The 20,513-nt window shown below is 45.3% G+C and overlaps 1 protein-coding gene across 1 annotated transcript in view; it reads right to left on the reverse strand.

Annotated features, from left to right (window-relative positions):
- The window catches only part of LOC143999605 (interleukin-13 receptor subunit alpha-1-like), a 174,714-nt gene that overhangs the window by 10,974 nt on the left and 143,227 nt on the right, over positions 1-20,513 (reverse strand). Inside the window, exons 9-10 of the mRNA XM_077493984.1 lie at positions 17,000-17,096; positions 12,156-12,219 (exon numbers count right to left, since the gene is read on the reverse strand). Of these exons, the coding sequence (XP_077350110.1) occupies positions 12,156-12,219; positions 17,000-17,096 (161 nt within the window). The remainder of the gene's footprint in view (positions 1-12,155; positions 12,220-16,999; positions 17,097-20,513) is intronic.

Here is a 20,513-nt window from a genome sequence, read left to right on the forward strand (position 1 = left end):
AAATATCTAGTAGTTTACATTAAAAAAAAAAAAAAAAAAAAGCTCAGACTTTTTTGATCTTAGTACAGGCTAAAAATACTGCTCCTTGTGAAGGGAACAGGATCAATTGATAACACACGGCACAAGGATTATATACTAACCTTTTCCAGGACCTCCTGCCAACCCATTCAATCGCTATGGCCCATAAAATGCTTGCGCAAGTTTTGACTTTCAGAAAGTTGAAGCTTAAAGTGGGCCTAAACTGTATCTGAGCTCCACAAGCCGGAAATTATTTCAAATGAATTTAACCACTTGCCTACTGGGCACTTTTATCCCCTTCCTGCCCAAGTCAATTTTCAGCGCTGTCACACTTTGAATAACGATTGTGCAGTCATGCACCAGTGTAGTCATATGACATTTTTAGCATTTTTTTCACACAAATAGAGATTTCTTTTGGTTGTATTTAATTATCAATTGTTTTTTTATTTTTTGCCAAATAAAATGAAAAAAGACCAACAATTTTGAAAAATAAAACATTTTTCAAAGTTTGTTAAATTTTTTTGGAAATGGGTAATTTTTCTCCTTCAGTGATGTGGGCTAATGAGGCTTCACTGATGGGCAATGATGAGGTGTCACTGATTGGTGGAAATGGTGGGCACCGATGAGGCGGCACTGGTGGGCACTGATGGGGGGCACTGATGAGGCTGCATTCATAGGTGGCACTGATGGTCACTAAGAGATGGCACTGATAGGCAGCACCAATAAGTGGCACTGATGGGCACTGATAAGCACTGATAGGTGACACTGATGAGGAGGCACTGATAGGCACTGATGGGGGGCACTGATGAGGCTGCACTCATAGGTGGCACTGATGGTCACTAAGAGATGGCACTGATAAGCACTGGTAGGTGACACTGATGAAGAGGCACTGATTGGCAGCACTGATGGAATCTGTAAAGTGGCACCGTTTGGCAGCACTGGTTACACTGATTGGCAGCACTGGTGGGACTGTGCTGATAATCAGGACAATGATACTCAGTGTCCTGATTATCAGTGCCGAGGACCCTTTAACATAAGCCAGTTATTGGCTTTTTTCTCTCCTCACGCTGTCAGTGTAAGGGAAAAAAAGCCCATAACTAAAAAAAAGCCGATAACCGCTTGCATCAACATCCTGTGATCAGCTGTCATTGGCTGACAGCTGATCATATGGTAAAGGGCCGATGCGATTGGCCCTTTACCTCAATCTGTGATCAGTTGAGTCCGAAGGATTCACCAATCACGAAGCCCACAGCAGAGGGTATACGGATGTCCTCCCGGCAAAGGAAGCCCGCAACGTAGCCGTCTTTCAGCTATAGCGCAGGCAGAAAGTGGTTACTATTCAAAGCAAAACCACCTATCTATCCATGTCTCCATGCTTTATTTTGTTGAGAATTCGCTTTGAAAAACACCCCCCTAGCATTTCTAGCCACTACCATCTTAATTGTGGATGATTCGTGTAGCATTTGCTTCCTGGAATCCATCTGCCCTTAGCACTGGCATGTAGGTAGGAAGGGTATGCTCAGCTGAGAAAGCCCCTCCTCCAGATGAATGAAAAAAGGGCCAATGAAAACTCCTGGAATGTATGACATTTTTTGCCTAGGGCAGAAACCAGGAAGCAACTAAAGAAATGTTAAAAAAAGGGTTTTTAAAAAGGAAATACCTTCCATCTATTTACCGATGTTAGCAGCATAAGGAATACAAATAGTTAATGTTGATTGAGAGAGCTTAGTTCTGCTTAAAGTTTATTTTTATTTTTTTCCAAATCAGCACAAGGGAGGGTACTTATAATCAATGAGATGTCACTTGTGCCAGTGGCTGCTCTCTTAGTTGAGATCTTTAGTTCTCTGCCCCAATATTCCTGCAGTGGTAATCTCCCAGTGCTGTGGGGGGTTAATACAAGACCTGTCATATGCACTCATTAAGGGTGCCCGCTATGCCCACTCTTGCTGTCCTCTCCTCATTGTACTATATTTCCCAGTAATGAAAAGTAATCTATGAATTAAGGACGGGCAGATGAATGAAAGATCAGCTTCTTCCATTCATCTTTCATTGCTGGAAACTATTGTACAGCGTCTATGAGGAAGGGGGCAGGAAGGGTAGGTGTAGGGGGCACTCTTGGCAAGTACCTGTAACAGGTCCAGCGGCTCGTATTCACTACCCCCCACAGCAGTTATTGGGGGGGGGAGGCAGAGGACTGAAGAGTTAAAGTGGTTGTAAACCCTTACAACACACTTTGACCTACAGGTAAGCCTAGATTAAGGCTTACCTGTAGGTCCAAGAAATATCTCCTAAACCTACACGGTTTAGGAGATATTTGCCGAAAGACTGGCACCGCTGTCTACGGCGCATGCGGCGTAGACAGGCGCGCGCATGCGCACTGAGCGTGCCGTGGTCAACGGCGATATGCCGCGAGTGGCGGCTCCCGTGCGCATACGTGGGAGTGACGTCACCGCGGCTTCGCCGAATGACAGCGGCGGAGCAGCGAGACCCACCGAGAAGATGGATGCGGCGGACTACAGGGGACAGCGGTGACATCGCTGGCTCCTGTGTCAGGTAAGTGACACATAATGGACTATTATGCGATGCATAGTAGTCCATTATGCTTTACCTTTGCAGGGAATGAAAGGAAGTAAACTCATCAGGGTTTACTTCCTCTTTAACTTAGGCCTCATCATAGGTGTGCGCAGCCCATTGCATTAGGGTATGCACCCAAAAGCTCAAACACACACACACACACACGTGATTGTGACGTGACAGAATTGCGTGGCAAACTGTTTCTTTAACCACTTTATAACAGCGCTATAGCTGAAAGATGGCTACAGAGCAGCTCTTTTGTTCCAGGAGGGCATCCATGGACATCCTCCCAGAACCGTACCCCCGACTGCTGGGGTGCACATCTGGTTAAGTTCAATGACCGCTGTGCCCACAGATCACAGTTAAGGGCCAATCACAGTGGCCATTTACCATGTGATTAGCCGTGTCCAATCACAGCTGATCAAATCTAAACTGACTTGCTAGTTATCGGCAGTACTTTGTTCACATGCTGTCACAGCCTGTGATCAATGTAGGCCCATCAGTGCCACCTATCAGTGCCCATTAGTCTCGCCTATCAGTGCCACTTATCAGTGCCCATCAGTGATGCCTCATGAGCGCCCATCAGTGCCACCTCATCAGTGCTCATAATACAAATGCACCAGCTTCTTCTTCTTACACTCTGTAGCGCCAGGCAATCCCGCCACTTTGGACTGCAATGCCCATAATTTCTTGCAGTACAGGAGGGAGGGAGAGGAACACTGTGCTCTCTTCTCTCCCCTATGTATTTCCACTGCTGGGAGAGTGATTGAGGGAGAGAGCAGAGGTAGGAGGAGAGGGGCAGGATGCTGGGCGAGAGGGCGATCATGTGTCCCCGCATCGTTGCTGTTTCTTTAGCTGACAAATGTGGAGGAGGACTGGCAGCTACAGTAGCACACAGTCAGGCTGGAGCCACTCTAGCTCCTCCTCTCCAGCTCTGCAAGTACTACCGCAACCACAGACCTGGCTCCTCTCACAGCAAACGCAGCCCCCGTCCCCTGGGAGACTGCCTGCCCAAGTGCCCAGGATCGGCATGGCAAAAGCAGGGACAAAACCGGGAATGGACGTCTGGTCACCGTAGGCTATGGTATCCCTGACAGCGAAGTCAAATTTAGCTGTTAGGGATGCTGCAGCCGGAACTATAGAAGTAGCATCGAAAAATGCAGCCGCCTGCCTGCTTACTCCATGGCCAGGGGCTGCACTTACAGAAGTTATACAGCCAATCAAGAAATAGTCCCACTCACAGCGCTACCATTGTCCATTAGCAAAGGTGCCAAAATGGAGATCCTGCACATTCTGCCAGCAAAAAAGACCCGTGCGAATTCCTATGGGCCACATGTACACTGGATTATTTTAAAACCTGTTTCTCCTGCCAACCCATGTTTTTTTTTTTTTTTTCAAACCAGTTTAGGTGAGCGTAGCTTTATTTAGCCGTGTTTGGAGTTTAGGAGTTTATTTATTTAATTGGACAGAATTTTAGTTTGTTCTGGCCACTAAAATAAACACTGAAGCGCGAAATGCGTTTTTTTTTGGTTAAAACACTCCTCTCCTGAATGCAATTCTTCTGTGATCAGGAGTGGAACATTTTACTACCTCTAAACTCTGCTGCTCTTAAACTATGGTAAAAGCCTATGTATGCGCATAGAAACACAAGCTTTTACGGCTTTTGCCTGTATAATGGTCAGCACAGTGGTGTAGTGGTTAGCACTCTCACCTCGCAGTAAGAAGGGTCACTGGTTTAAATCCCAACCATGACACTACTTGCCTGGTGTTTGCATGTTCTCCCTGTGCCTGCGTGGGTTTTCTCTGGGTACTCTGGTTTCCTCCCACAATTCAAAGAGATGCAGGTAGGTTAATTGGCCTCTGTCCAAAATTGGCCCTATTATATGAATGGGAACCTTGGATTGTGGGCTCCTTGAGGGTAGGGACTGAGGTGAGTGCGCAATGTACAGGGATAGGGACAATTGTAGATACTCACTCAGGATGGACTGGTGTCTTTATTCAACCTTACTAACTATGAAACTATGAATGGTCCTACGATTATACAGGCATGTAATATTCCTATCCACACTTTTCCAATTCTGCTACATCAAGTTCATTGAGTTTTGTTGGAACTTTCACAGAGGTAAAGCTAAAATGCAAGCTAAGTTATGTGAAAAGGATCGCCAAAACATTCTCAGTCATCCTTATGAAGCGTACACACGATCAAACAAGCGGGTGGAAAAGTCCAGCAAACTCAAGTCCGCCAAACAATCCCCCCGTGTGTAGCCTCCGGCATACTTTTTTGACCCGAAAGTACGGCGGACTTAGAATGTAGTTTTACACTCCAATCTTCCCGCCGGACTCGCATTTCGGCGGACAATCCGGCCGTGTGTATGCCAGTCCGCCGTACTTTTGAAATGAACAGACTTTTCCCGCCCGGAGAAAAGTCCGCTCATTTCGAGCAGGTCTCCAGGTAGGCGGGGCCCGCGAAGGAGACGTCGCTGGCCCCGCCGCCTGGTATGGACTTAAAGGGGAACCCCAACGCCAAAAAAAAAATCGGTGTGGGGGTCCCCCCAAAGTCCACAACAGACCCTTGTCCGAGCGAGCACCCCCCCCCTCCTGAGCTGTACCAGGCCGCCCCACCCCAAAGCACCTTGTCCCCATGTTGATGAGGACAGGGGCCTCTTCCCGACAACCCTGGCCGTTGGTTGTCGGGGTCTGCAGGCGGGGGGCTTATCGGAATCCGGGAGCCCCTTTTAATAAGGGGGCCCCCGGATACCGGCCCCCCACCCTATGTGAATGAGTATGGGGTACAATGTACCCCTACCCATTCACCTGTAAAATAAAGTACAAAAAAAAAACACAACACACAAGATAAAATAATTTATTGCACAGCTCCGGGGGTCTTCCGTTATCGGGGGTCTTCTCGCCGGACTCCTCTGCTATCTTCTTGTAGCTCTTTTACTAGCGGAGGAGCCTGGCATTCTTCTTTGTCGCCGCGCCTCTTCTTCCGACTTCGGGGGTCTTGTCCCCCTCTTCGGTTCTTCTGCCGGGCCACCGCGCCTTCTTATAGCTGTTTTACAGGCGGTGGCCCGGTCTTCTGTCGCCGCCGCTGCCGCCGCCTTCCGTTCTTCTTCTTCTTCTCCTGGAGATGTTGACTCGAAATTCTCTCCAGCCGCAATGCCAGGGACGCGCTGCGCTGCGACTTATATAGGGACAAGGGGCGGTGTCACATGGGTTGATGTCACATGGGTTGGTCACATGGGTTGATGTGACATGGCGACAGTCCCAGCATCCTCCGGGACTGTGACATCGTAAGGGGGCGGGGTCACCATGTGACACCAACCCATGTGACATCAACCCATGTGACACTGCCCCTTGTCCCTATATAAGTCGCAGCGCAGCGCGTCCCTGGCATTGCGGCCGGAGAGAACGTCGAGTCAACATCTCCAGGAGAGGAAGAAGAACGGAAGGCGGCGGCGACAGAAGACCGGGCCACCGCCTGTAAAAGAGCTATAAGAAGGCGCGGTGGCCCGGCAGAAGAACCGAAGAGGGAGACAAGACCCCCGAAGTCGGAAGAAGAGGGCGGCGACGAAGAAGAATGCCAGGCTCCTCCGCTAGTAAAAGAGCTACAAGAAGATAGTGGAGGAGTCCGGCGAGAAGACCCCCGAAAACGGAAGACCCCCGGAGCTGTGCAATAAATTATTTTATCTTGTGTGTTGTGTTTTTTTTTGTACTTTATTTTACAGGTGAATGGGTAGGGGTACATTGTACCCCATACTCATTCACATAGGGTGGGGGGCCGGTATCCGGGGGCCCCCTTATTAAAAGGGGCTCCCGGATTCCGATAAGCCCCCCGCCCGCAGACCCAGACAACCAACGGACAGGGTTGTCGGGAAGAGGCTCTTGTCCTCATCAACATGGGGACAAGGTGCTTTGGGGTGGGGGGACCGCACGCCCCCCCCTCCCCAAGGCACCCCCCATGTTGAGGGCACGCGGCCTGGTACGGCTCAGGAGGGGGGGGCGCTCGCTCGCCCCTCCTTTCCTGGCCGGCCGGGTAGCGTGCTCGGACAAGGGTCTGTTGTGGACTTGGGGGGGGACCCCCACGCCAATTTTTTTCGGCATTGGGGTTCCCCTTTAAGTCCATACCAGGTGGCGGGGCCAGCGGTGTCTCCTTCGTGGGCCCCGCCTACCTGGAGACGTGCTCGAAATGAGCGGACTTTCCTCTGCGTGTGTGGGCGAGTCCGTTCATTTCAAAAGTAGGGCGGATAGTATGGCGGACTTAGTACGCCGTATTAGTCCGCTGAAAAAGTGCTGTGTGTGGGCAAGTAGCCCGTTCGGAAAGTCCGACGGACAGTCTGGCGGGAAGTCCACCAGACTAAGTACGTCGGACAGACGGCTACGTGTGTACGCGGCTTTAGGAATCTTTCTAAAGTTTTTGCTTGACACATGTCTGCAGGCAAATACAAGAAAACTATTTGTAGGCAGAACAGACAAGCGACTTTCTTAGCAAAAAATGTTGGCCCTAAAGCAAAGGCGTTTTTACCGCGATTTGCCACAATTTTTTACTCCGTTTTTGACACATTTTTGCAGCATTTTTTGCCACGACTTTGTACAGGTCACGAATCAAAAAAAAACAAAAAAAAAAAAAACAGAAAAACGCCTGTACTCTGCCCCAAAGAAACTCACGTTCTTTTTTGAGCTCAAGGTCCCTTTCACACTTGTACGGCTTGTCCTGCGACTTGGGACTGCAAAGTCGCATGACAAATCGTACCCTATGATTTCCAATGAGTACCATTCATACCTGTGCCTGCACTACTTTGGTCTGACTTTGATGTGAGTTGAGGCTCATAGACCTCAAGTTTACACAGGCATTCCCTGAAATTGCGTCAAAATTGCGCCCGCAAGTCGCTGTAGTGTGGTAGTGCCATTGAAATTAATGGGATTTTGCTTGTTGCCCATTTTTCAGGCATTTTTTTCTGGCAATTTACGAGCGTTTTATGAGCTGCAAACGCTCAGGCGTGAATGAAGTCTAAATCTAAATTAAAACTTGATAGGGAAATGCATTTGCATTTATGTATACTTCCTGTTAAAGGAGCAGTGTGGCAGAAGCTTTTCTTTGGCTGTACTTTCGTTCTCCTGTGGCCTGGAGTCAGCTGATGGCAAGCTACTGTGGACGGGACAGAGCCACGCCAAGTTCAGAAAGGATCCTGACAATATTCCTGGGATTCACTTGGATGTCTGATTGACAAATGAATTTGCCTTTCAGTGCTTGGCTGAGAGTTAGATCCAGCTGTCCTCACCCCATCCCCAGCTTGGCCCTCCAGTGAGCATTGGAGGAGTCACTTGAAAACAGACAGAGTCAAGCGTTCAATGGTCATGTGGTCAGTCAGTGCTTTAAGTTAGAGCCTGAGTGGAAAAGCTGCAGTGTCACATCATGCTGCTGCACGACATTAGCAGAAGGTGCCCAAAGGGTGGCGCTCAAGAGCTTAAATACCATTTAGTACGTCACTACGTTCGTGTTTGTTGGCCGACAATTGTGTGCCGTTAGTATGCAAGACAAAATCCAGGCACACACCCTTCGGACAAAAGTCTGACACTCTGTCTGTCTGTGTACAAGGTTTAAGAGTGCTAAATCAATAAAAAGGTCTCTTAGTGCAAGATGTATAGGAGGAAACAGAACAACGACCTGCTCATCTATGAGAGACCATATCTCAGAGCCAGATCAACTAGGCTCACAACACAAGATTGACATTAAATGACAAGCTAAAAGAAGCTTGTGCAAATGTGGAAGCAACTAAAGTGCAAAATTCCTTGAAGATCTCCTGTCGTTCCTGGAAATTGCCAAACTGGTGATGAACTTCTATGGTCACCTACAGCTGGTGGGAGCTGATCCTTTCCAGAACTCTCATTGCAAATGGCTATTGTCTATGCCTGAGCTTTCTGAAGAGGACTGGGAAGAAACAACAGATATGTTTTCAGGAGATAATTAGAACTGCTGACCTACTGGTACAATTTAAGTTTATATACCACCTGCAGCTAGGCTGGTCCGGATGGGTCTGGGACAGGATATTGCATGTGCTAGATGTGATATGATTGTTGCTGACTTTTTCCATATATTCTGGACCTGTCCCGGACTCTCAACTTTCTGGAAGGAATTGTTTTCTTTCTTTGACCACAAACTTCATCTACCGCTACCTCACACCCCGGAGGTGGGACTTTTGGGAATACTCAACGACTATGTCCAACGTACCCACGCCAGAACTTTGTTACGTATACTATTATTTTATGCACGTAAAACCATCCTATTTCACTGGAAGGATGTGGGCGTCCTTTCAGCCCACGCCTTCTTCCGCATTGTTCATGGAGTCCTTCCCAAATTCAAATTGATATACAAGAGTAGGGCATGTCCTAAGAAATTCACTAAAATCTGGAAACCATGGCTTGATGTCTCTGAGGATTTCTGAGGGGATGTCCTTTCTTCACAGCTTTCCCTGTAGGTTCATTACTAATGGACTCTAATTATTATTTTTCGTCAAGATGCCAAAATTGATAATCACAGATTGCTTTATATGAAATATCTAATGCATGGGGGGATCCTAGACGTCTGCTGTCCTTAAGGGGTCGCATGTGTTGCAGGTTTGAAAGAGTGCAAGTATGAAGGTATTGAGTGTGTGTTGTTGGGGTATTTCAGTTTCTTATGGACTGTTAAACTTGATCCACTCATTATGAACGTGGTTCTATGTTCACTTTACACATTTGGAATTACAGTCCTTCCTTTATTGTTTTTATGTTACAAAATCAAAATAAACACCTTTTTTTTAAAAAGTGCAAAATTCCTTTGATAGAAATGAAGCACAAATGGAAGCTCAGAAGAAAATGAAAGACAAAGACGCAAACTCAAAAATGAAAATTCAAGGGTCAGAGATGGGAAAGAGTTTTTTTGGGGGACTTTAAATGAGACATATGTGACATACATACATCTCCATTCCTAAATCTGGTGCATAAAAAAAAGAGGGGTCGAGACTTTAAATGAGGTGTGTATGAAGAGGCTCAACAATGAAACAATGTAATATGGATGTGTTTATTGTCTAAGGCCGCGTACACACGGGTGGATTGTCTGCCCAACTAAGTTCGTCAGACAATCCGACAGACAGTCCGTTCAAAATTTGCATGAACGGACTTGACCACACACGATGAGCAGACAGTCCGCTGAAAGCGTGCGCGATGACGTGTACAGCACGTACGACGGGACTAGAAAAACGACATCCTATACACTGCAATGCAACCTTCGGCCGTGTAAATCCTTTCTGAGCATGCGCCATACTTAGTCCGTCCAACTTGCCTACACACGAGCGGACTGTCCGCTGAAACCAAGTTTGGACGGACAAAACCAAGTTTGAACGGACAAAATTTCGGAAATTCCGTAAGACTTTGTTCGTCAGACAGTCCGCTGAAAAAGTCCGCTGAAGCCCACACACGAGCGGATTGTCCGCTGAAACACGGTTCAGCGGACTAAGTTGGACAGACAATCCGCCCGTGTGTACGCAGCCTTAAACACACAACAGTAGCATGCAGCATTGAGTACATACAAATATAGTAAACATGTAAAAAGCATGATGCAAACCATAAACATGTAAATATTGACTTATAATAGCATTGTTAAAAAAGCAATCCTCCAAGAGATGGAATCATCTTTAAAACCCAAGGTTAGACACCACTTCCTTGTGTCATGCCAACATGATGCTGGTTGGGCTCGTTAGACAATACCGGGAACACTCACTCTATTTATGGGCTGCGGGCTATCTTTGCCACCAGCACAGTTTATGCATTGAAAATGCACCACATGAAAATGGCGGCGTGGCATCAGTAAATAGGTCCCTCCCAGCACATTTCGTGTCACGCATGTTCTCAAGGAATTGGCTCAGGAGGCAATCAATGGAGGCAATCCCTTGAGAACGTGCGTTGTAAGAAGCCTATTTGCTGACGCCACACCGCTGTTTCCATGTACTTGGAACGGCGGCCACCAATGTAAGTGCACTTACTGCTTACTTTAATGTTTATACGAATGTTAAATAAAGAAATACTACGCTATAGAAGTCTTTTTTGGGCTCCTGGTCAGTGAGCTTTTTTACCTAGTGTGGTGCTCCAGGATACCGTTCCCTATTCAACCCTCTATCTGGTGTGTGCAATGTTTGGGTGAAGGTTCATGTGTGGAGACCTCCTTTTGCACCTGGCATTATCTTTTGGATATCATATTATGCCCCAATACCTGCCATTTCTGGTGAGCTGTACTACTGACAACTGTATACTGGAAGAATTTTTCTCCATATGGACTTTTTCTCTTAGAATATAACCTTCTTGCATTATTAAAATACTGGGTTGTACTATACAGATTTCTGTATTAGCTTGATGTAGCACTGCACATTAATTAATAGTATATTGGTTACAAGGGTTGTACAGTCGCCTTGAGTGCTAGCTGCTTGTAAGTGTGGTGCGTTTACTAAACACGTTGCTGTTTGACAATGATAAATTAAGCTCAATTCTTATGAACAGCAATTTAAATTACAACATTGTACAATAGTTATTCAATTATTTAAATAAAGGTAATTGTAAATTGTAATTTGAATTAAAATTGCAATAGTAAAGTAATAAATATACATACAATACATACAACAGTAATTGCAGTGTGGATTTTGAGGAGAGCAGGCAGTCAAAGCATATAGGAAATAATACTGAGCGGTGATCACCCAGATCCAGTAAATTTAGGCCCCTTTCACACTGCTCTGGTGCGGTTTCCCATCATAGTGTACACACAGTTTTCGCACAGGTAAGAATTTTAGTGCACTTTCAGAAAACGCACCTAAACCACTGTGCTGCACGCACGCTGCTAGAAAGCCGCACTAGAGCATTGTGAAATGCAAGTGTAATTTTCTGTTAATGTGCAAAAGGATCTGTTTCTGTAGTCCCGGGAGCCATGTAAAAATGCCAATGAACTATTGCAATATGAGTGTGTAGAGCCTTGCAGTATATCATTTGCTGCACTGAAACTACATGAAAAAAAATGCATAGAAATTAAATTGCAATGCAGATTTAGCTCCAGAGTACATGATAAACTTAAAAGGGTTGTAAAGTCTCATGATTTTTCACCTTAATGCATTCTATGCATTAAGCTGAAAAACCCTCTGTGCTGCAGCTGCCCCCCAGAGCCCCCCCTCTTTTTCTTACCTGAACCCGATCGTTCCAGCAACTAGCACGAGCCCAGCAACTCCAGCCGCTGCCTCAGGTCCATTGTCTCCCGCTGCTGTCAATCAAATCCAGTGACACAAGAACAGGGGGCGGAGCTGAGTCCTGCCGTCTGTGTCAATGGACACAGCAGTCGGTGCCCTCACTGAAAGCGGCTCTCCGGGGGGGGGGGGGCAAAAGATGAAGAGGAGGGGACACTCCAGAAAAGGAAGATCAGGGCAGCTCTGCAAAACTTTTGCACAGAGCAGGTAAGTATGACATGTTTGTTATTAAAAAAAAAGAAAAAAGAAAGAAAAAAAACAAACCTTTACAATCACTTTTAGAGAACCAGTATTTACCTGCAAGTCACTGGATAACACTTTTCCAGGGTCAGGAACTCGAGGGAAAATCAAAATCTTCAACCTACAGAGTAGACAAAAAAATATGTTTCAAACAATTTTCATGACCAAGAAAAATATCAAATCTGAAACATTTTGCAGCCTCTTTAAAGAAAACCTTGTCTTAGGGCTCGTTCACACTAGCGGTTGGGGGGGGGTAAAACCTGTGGTTTAGCCACTCTTTTATCAGCCCTTGACCGCTACCCCCTTTAGCTTCAGAGACAGCAGCTGGGAGCGCACACATGCTGCAGCCAGGGCAGAAATGATACCACCTGCCGCTTCAACTAAATGGGGCCACTCTGCAAATGCCCTGCAACCACGTGCAACGTACACGGTTGTAGTGCGCTAGTGCGAGATTCAAAGGGTTAAAGCAGATGGCGAGGAGGCAATACAACATCCTCACCACCTGTCAAATGCTTTCAGAAGAGAAATGTTCAGTTTGAGGCCAGTCACGATTCTTTTTAGAGTTCATTATGAACATTTGCAGAAGATTCCAGAGAAGCTGAAGAATCTTCATGGAGGTGAATGAGACAGAGGGGCTGAATTTCTAAAAGCGGAAGGAGAGGAGAGACACATAAAGGCGTGGATCTGGGTCTGCTACATAGTGGCATAAAGTGTGAATGTGGGACACTCCTAATGCCGCGTACACACGGGCGGATTGTATGGCGTACTTAGTCCGTCGAAACACATTTCAGCGGACAATCCGCTCGTGTGTGGGCTGCAGCGGACTTTTTCAGCGTGCAGTCCGGAGTACTAAGTATTTCGGTTTTTTCGAAATTCTGTCCGTCGTACTTTGGTTTCAGCGGACAATACGGTCGTCAGTATGCTAGTTCGACGGACTAAGAATGGCGCATGCCCAGAAAGGATTTACACGGCGGAAGGGTGCTTTGCTGTGTCTTGGACTTCCTATTTCTAGTCCCGTCGTACGTGCTGTACACGTCATCGCGCAAGCTTTCGACGGACTGTTTGTGTATCCGTGTGTGGTCAAGTCCGTTCAGTGGAAAGTACGACGGACTGTCCGTCGGATTGTATGACGGACTAAGTACGCCATACAATCCGCTCGTGTGTACGCGGCATTAGAGGGGGGAGCCTTCTGGTGAGTGCAGTACCATAGGGGGAGCACAAAGGGAAGCACCAACACAAGTATGAATTTGTGATGTGCACGATTGAAGAGCATCTGTCACATGATTTACTGACTATTCATCCAAGGACTATTTCTATATTTCAAAGACTGACTATTTGCTCATTTGCCTAATTTTAAAGAGCACCAGTCACTTTAAATTGCAAATATTGTTCACTTAAAGTGGTTGTATAGTCAATTTTGGTACTTTTACCTACAGGAAAGCCTATAATAAGGCTTACCTGTAGGTAAAAAAAAGATATCCTAAACCTGTACGGTTTAGGAAATATTCCCCTCGCAATGCGTCGCTGACTGCAGCAATGCATGCGCACAGGGGATTCTCAGCTGAAAGTCCAGCAGACGCCAGACCCTGCCGAGAAGAAATCTCCCGCGCATGTCAGCTCCCTCGGCATGGATCGGGCCAGATGTCGGGGGCCTCGTTCTAAGGTAAGTATTTCATAATGAGCTAGTATGCGGTGCATACTAGCTCATTATGCCTTTTCTTTTGCAGGTGAGCAAAAAAATAATTCAGCGGGTTTACAACCACTTTAAGCATTATTTTGCACATCAAATGTTTATACAATTTTATTATTTTACTTATTTATTTCTGAATAACAAAAGCACCGGTCACTTTACAAATTCAATTAACAAAATAGGTTTCAAAGAATATGTTTTGTTAACAGATACTAAACTGGTATTTAATTAAGCACTAGGAATTTATATTTTATTTAAAGGGCACCACACACATACAAACAATTGAACAGCGCCATACCTACTACCCTTAAATACTTTCCATTTCAGACTCTACCTAATTAGGTAGTCGTAGTAGGGGCAGCAGTTCCCACAAAGACAAAAACAAGTATTAACCAATAGCCATTCGCGCGGATCCACCACAGTATTTTAGTTTTGAAATAAAACTCTTTGCTACAATTAGGAAAGTGAAAACAAAAATGAAATACTATTAGACTGTACTCACACATGATCGTGGGTGGAATCGCCGCTATTCCAAATGGCTGCGAAACGCGATTGCGATACCATTACTTCTAATGGCACTTCAATTGCGCTGTAATTTTGCCAAGATTGTCAGATGGAAAATCACACTGCAATCATGGCAAATCACTACGTGGCACACTGTCACCCAAAAGAAGCCAGTGTTCCTTTTTGAGGGACAAGCGATGTGTGATGTCGCGATTGCAACGTGATTTACCGTCTCGTGGCAAGATTGCTGCATGATTAGGGTGCTACTAGAAGTAATGACATCACAATCGTGCCCCTTGTTTTGCAGCCATTTGAAATCGGGGGGCGGAATTACGGTGATTCCGACCACAATCTTGTGTGAATGCAGCCTAAGGCCGCGTACACACGGGCGGATTGTCTGCCCAACTAAGTTCGTCAGACAATCCGACAGACAGTCCGTCCAACTTTTAAATGAACGGACTTGACCACACACGACGAACAGACAGTCCGCTGAAAGCTTGCGCGATGACGTGTACAGCACGTACGACGGGACTAGAAATACGACGTCCAATACACTGCAATGCAACCTTTCGCCGTGTAAATCCTTTCTGAGCATGCGCCATACTTAGTCCGTCCAACTTGCCTACTCACGAGCGGATTGTCCGCTGAAACCAAGTTTGGACGGACAAAATTACAGAAATTCCGAAAGACTAAGTCCGTCAGACTGTCCGCTGAAAAAGTCAGCTGAAGCCCACACACGAGCGGGTTCAGCGGACTAAGTTGGGCAGACAATCCGCCCGTGTGTACGCGGCCTACGGCTCTGTTCACACCTAGGCATCCTGGATCGTGGGCGGAATCTCAACGATTCTGCCTGTGATCACTAACTTACTACAAATTGTGAGACGCCCTTTCGATCACTGCCAATAGTAGCCCGATTGCAGTGCGATTTTACCGCAATTGTTCTGAAACTTCTTTTGGGCCACAGGCATACCGTGATTCTGTTTGTGCAATTTTACCATGGTTCATCAGGTAACAATCGCGGCAAGACCACGCCGCAAGTGGGGTGCCATTGTAAGTGACGGGGATCGCTATCTGTCGCGATTCGGGATTGCGAGCAGGATCGCAGCGATTCCACCCATGATCCGGAACGCCTAGTAGTGAATGGAGCTGTATGCCACATACACACGATCGGAAATTCGGGCAACAAAAGACCGATAAGAGCTTTTGGTCGGAAAATGCGATTGTGTGTATGCTCCATCAGACTTTTGCTGGCTGAATTTCGGCCAGCAAAATATTGAGAGCAATTTTTTGGTCAGAAAAAGTTCCTATCCGCAAAATGCGTTTGTGTGTATGCAATTCCGACGCGCAAAAACTCACGCATGCTCAGATTCAACTACGAGACGGAAGCTATTGGCTACTGGCTATTGAACTTCCTTTTTCTAGTCCCGTCATACGTTTACAATTTTTTATAGGTTACCTGTTTAAAGTTACAGAGGAGGTCTAGTGCTAGAATTATTGCTCTCGTTCAAACGTTTGTGGCGATACTTCACGTGTGGTGCGAACACTGTTTACATATACGTTCGCTTCTGCGCTTAAGCACCGAGGGACGGGACGGGACGGGGATTTTTTTTTTCACTTATTTTTTTTATTTATTTTTTTATGCACACTATTCCTTTATTGTTTTTTTTATTGTTTTTTTAAGACTTTTATTCCAATTACAAGGAACGTAAACAAGTCTTGTAATAGAAATAAGGAATGACAGGTCCTCTCTACCTTCAAAATTAAAACATCAAAGCAAAAGACCCCTCTCGTTGCTTCGGAAAGTTATCTAGAGGCTAACTAGCTGCTCGGACCACTTTCAACGGACCGGCCGTTGGTTATAGAACACAACCCAATTTAAATACTCTATTAATGTAAGATAGACAGACACACAGACTACATTTTTTTTTTGGGGGGGGGGGGCAGAAAACAATCCTCCACCCGCCCTCCTGTTCAGTTGGTCAGTCAAACTCCCCCATTCGGTCGATCCGCCAGTAACAAATCCCCCACCGCCCTGTCGCTTAGTCATCCACCCACCAGCCCCACACTATCCTCTAGGTCACGGGCAACTTTGATGACTTCCTCCTGTGTCTCCTTATCAGCGGCTTCCCCCTGCATCTCCTCCTCGGCAGCCAATATGGTCGCTTCTCCTCTTGGCCAATCAGGTCTTAAGACGCGCTTCCTAATTGGCTGGGAGGAGCAGCAGGAAGACAATTCGCTATTGTCACACACTGTTCTACGAAGAATCATTTGAATGTTTGATATACTTTTATTGTCTTATTGATACACTTTTATTGTTTTATCTGAAGAAATCGCAGGGCATGTGAAATGTTTTTATACTGCCTAGAACTGGATATATATTGACCTTTGAACATTGCCTCTTTCAACCTCTTTCATTGAGCACCTTTGCACATTATTACGCACAGTATTTAGGTTCATAGCGCAGCACTACCTTCACTTTATATATTTTCTGGGTGGGCTCATGGCTCAGTGCTCTGCACCCCGCGCCCACCCTTTTTGATAGATAGATGGATAGATAGGGATATAATAATATAAAAAGAGGAGGGATAAAAAAATAATAAAATAAAAGACAAGGCACTGGAATAAAAGAAGAAAAAAGAAAAAAGACAAACGGAGAGATAGACAGAGGAACATCTATACTAGTGTTGTCATAAGCATAGGAATTTACCTTCTCATGTAAACGAGCAGGATGACTGCTGCAACAATAATTATTGCTGGTATTAATAGAAGTAATAGGATGGCTATATCTCGCCCATTGCTCTCTCCTGGAAAATAATAACAGACACATAAGCATTCCGCATAAATCAGACAGCAGAACAAACCTGTAAAATACCATTCCCTATAGACTGGAGCTGATCGTCTGCTAAGTATCTGGACTCTATAAAACCACATTCTGGAATGGCAGGCAATATTTACCATAGGTATGTGAAATTGCCAACCTGTAAAAATCTACAGTGTTATATAACCATCTGTGTAATTTCAAATCAGAAAATAAAAAAAACATGTCCTTCAATCCGGTTACATGAGTAACATGAAGGCTGCCCTTCACCTTCTCAAACTTCTAATTCTGGCTGCTATAGAAAAAACATGCAGATTGGGAATACTGCATTTTCTATGGCTTTCCTGAACTTGTTCTAGGTTTCTAACTCCAAGTTTTGAGATCGGAGAGGTCAACATGACAGCCAGGCAACTATCATTTTCACAAGACATTAAGAAAGGACAAACGCTGGTATTTTTCCCATGACAGATTTACTTTTAGATTGTTTGTTTGTTAAGCTGGCCATAGATAGATCGAAATTTGGCAGGTTCGGCAAGGACTGGCCATATTTCAATCCATCTCTGACCATTCCCATTTCTGAGAAGTCAATCTAATGAGCAACTTCTTGCAAACGGGTTTGCTGGAAAAAATTTTGTTCGATCGGTGCTGCAGCTAATAGTCTCCAGCGCTTTCAGCCCTTTAGTTGATTGAAAAAAAATCTGATGCAAGTATGTCTAGCTTTATCCCTAAGAGCCGATTCACACAGGGGCGACTCGTCAGGTGACTTAGCGACGACAAGTCAGGTCCCATTCCGTACAATGGAACCGTTCTAATAGGAGAGTCGCTCCGACTTAGAAAAAGGTTACTGTACTACTTTTGGGGCGACTTGCATTGACTTCTATACAGAAGTCATTTTGCAAGCCGTCGCTGAAGTCGGATGCAGGTCGCCTGAGGCAGTCGCGCTGCCTCAGTGTGAACCGACTCTGAACAGTGAAGGAAGCCACAGATGTGAGCTAATCATTTAATGTCTACTGGTACTTAACGCAGTATTAAACCCGAAACCAAAAATGGCATTTATTACTTGTCTTTTTTGTCTTTTTTTCCAAGGCCTTTTCCTTGGTTTTAACCTGGTGATCTGGCCAGTAATACACCTCCTGTATTAGTGAGACACAACTCTGGATGAAGGAGCACAGGTGACAGCTTTGGATAGCAGCATTGTGGGGGAGGAGAGTGTTGGATGTACTAGCAAATTTAAATACACTAAGAAATTGAAGCTGAACAACAGTTCACACTTTATAAGCAGTAACACCAGTTTTTTTTTTCCTTTCAGGATAAAGGTTTTACATGAATAACTCAAAGCGGATCAATGTAAGCACCCCTTGTTAGTGGTAAATGGTTTGTCTCTGTAACTGATTCTGCTAGAGAGCTTGTTCTTTTAAAAGACTTATTGACTAGATCACCAGGTGAAAATACAGTGCCTTGCGAAAGTATTCGGCCCCCTTGAACTTTTCAACCTTTTGCCACATTTCAGGCTTCAAACATAAAGATATAAAATTTTAATTTTTTGTGAAGAATCACCAACAAGTGGGACACAATTGTGAAGTGGAACGAAATCTATTGGATAATTTAAACTTTTTTATCAAATAAAAAACTGAAAAGTGGTGCGTGCAAAATTATTTGGCCCCTTTACTTTCAGTGCAGCAAACTCACTCCAGAAGTTCAGCGAGGATCTCTGAATGATCCAATGTTGTCCTAAATGACTGATGGTGATAAATAGAATCCACCTGTGTGTAATCAAGTCTCTGTATAAATGCACCTGCTCTGTGATAGTCTCAGGGTTCTGTTGAAAGCGCAGAGAGCATCATGAAGACCAAGGAACACACCAGGCAGGTCCGTAATACTGTTGTGGAGAAGTTTAAAGCTGGATTTGGATGCAAAAAGATTTTCCAAGCTTTAAACATCCCAAGGAGCACTGTGCAAGCGATCAGTTTGAAATGGAAGGAGTATCAGACCACTGCAAATCTACCAAGACCTGGCCGTCCCTCTAAACTTTCAGACAAGGAGAAGACTGATCAGAGATGCAGCCAAGAGGCCCATGATCACTCTGGATGAACTGAAGAGAACTGCAACTGAGGTGGGAGAGTCTGTACATAGGACAACAATCAGTCGTACACTGCACAAATCTGGCCTTTATGGAAGAGTGGCAAGAAGAAAGCCATTTCTCAAAGATATCCATAAAAAGTCTTGTCTAAAGTTTGCCACAAGCCACCTGGGAGACACACCAAACATGTGGAAGAAGGTGCTCTGGTCAGATGAAACCAAAATCAAACCTTTTGCCTACAATGCAAAACGATATGTTTGGCGTAAAAGCAACACAGCTCATCACCCTCAACACACCATCCCCACTGTCAAACATGGTGGCGGCAGCATCATGGTTTTGGCCTGCTTTTCTTCAGCAGGGACAGGGAAGATGGTTAAAATTGAGGGGAAGATGGATGCAGCCAAATACAGGACCATTCTGGATGAAAACCTGTTGGAGTCTGCAAAAGACCTGAAACTGGGACGGAGATTTATCTTCCAACAAGACAATGATCCCAAACATACAGCAAAATCTACAAAGAAATGGTTCACAAATAAACGTATCCAGGTGTTAGAATGGCCAAATCAAAGTCCAGACCTGAATCCAATCGAGAATCTGTTGAAAGAGCTGAAAACTGCTGTTCATAAACGCTCTCCATCCAACCTCACTGAGCTCGAGCGGTTTTGAAAGGAAGAATGGACAAGAGTCTCTCGATGTGCAAAACTGATAGAGACATACCCCAAGCGACTTGCAGCTGTAATCGCAGCAAAAGGTGGCTCTACAAAGTATTAACGCAATGGGGCAGAATAATTTTGCACGCCCCACTTTTCATTTTTTTTATTAGTTAAAAAAGTTTCAAAAATGCAATAGATTTCATTCCACTTCACAATTATGTCCCACTTGTTGGTGATTCTTCACAAAAAATTAAAATTTTATATCTTTATGTTTGAAGCCTGAAATGTGGCAAAAGGTTGAAAAGTTCAAGGGGGCCGAATACTTTCGCAAGGCACTGTAAAGGTAAGAAAATTAATGCAGACATCACATATAAGAAATGGTAAGCTGCAATATAAATGTTTGCTTTTGGGTTTAATACCGCTTTAACACACACATCAATGGTAGATTGATGTGAACTGAATCTCAACTTTAAGGCCTCATTTACACTAAAAACTGTTGAAATGTTACTAAACCCACAACCAGGGGCAGATCCGGGGGGGCAACAGGGCAATTGGCCCCTCCGAAAATACGAGTGGCTCTGCGGGTGATAGGGCAGGCAGCTCCGCGGGTGACAGCGCGGGCGGTTCCGCGGGTGTCGTTCCGGGCGGGTGGCTCCGCAGGTGACAGCGC

The sequence above is a fragment of the Lithobates pipiens genome, unplaced genomic scaffold, assembly GCF_037356315.1.
Source record: "Lithobates pipiens isolate NorthernLeopardFrog02 unplaced genomic scaffold, aLitPip1_a1.2 Scaffold_1, whole genome shotgun sequence".
In the NCBI taxonomy this organism is placed as follows: Eukaryota; Metazoa; Chordata; class Amphibia; order Anura; family Ranidae; genus Lithobates; species Lithobates pipiens.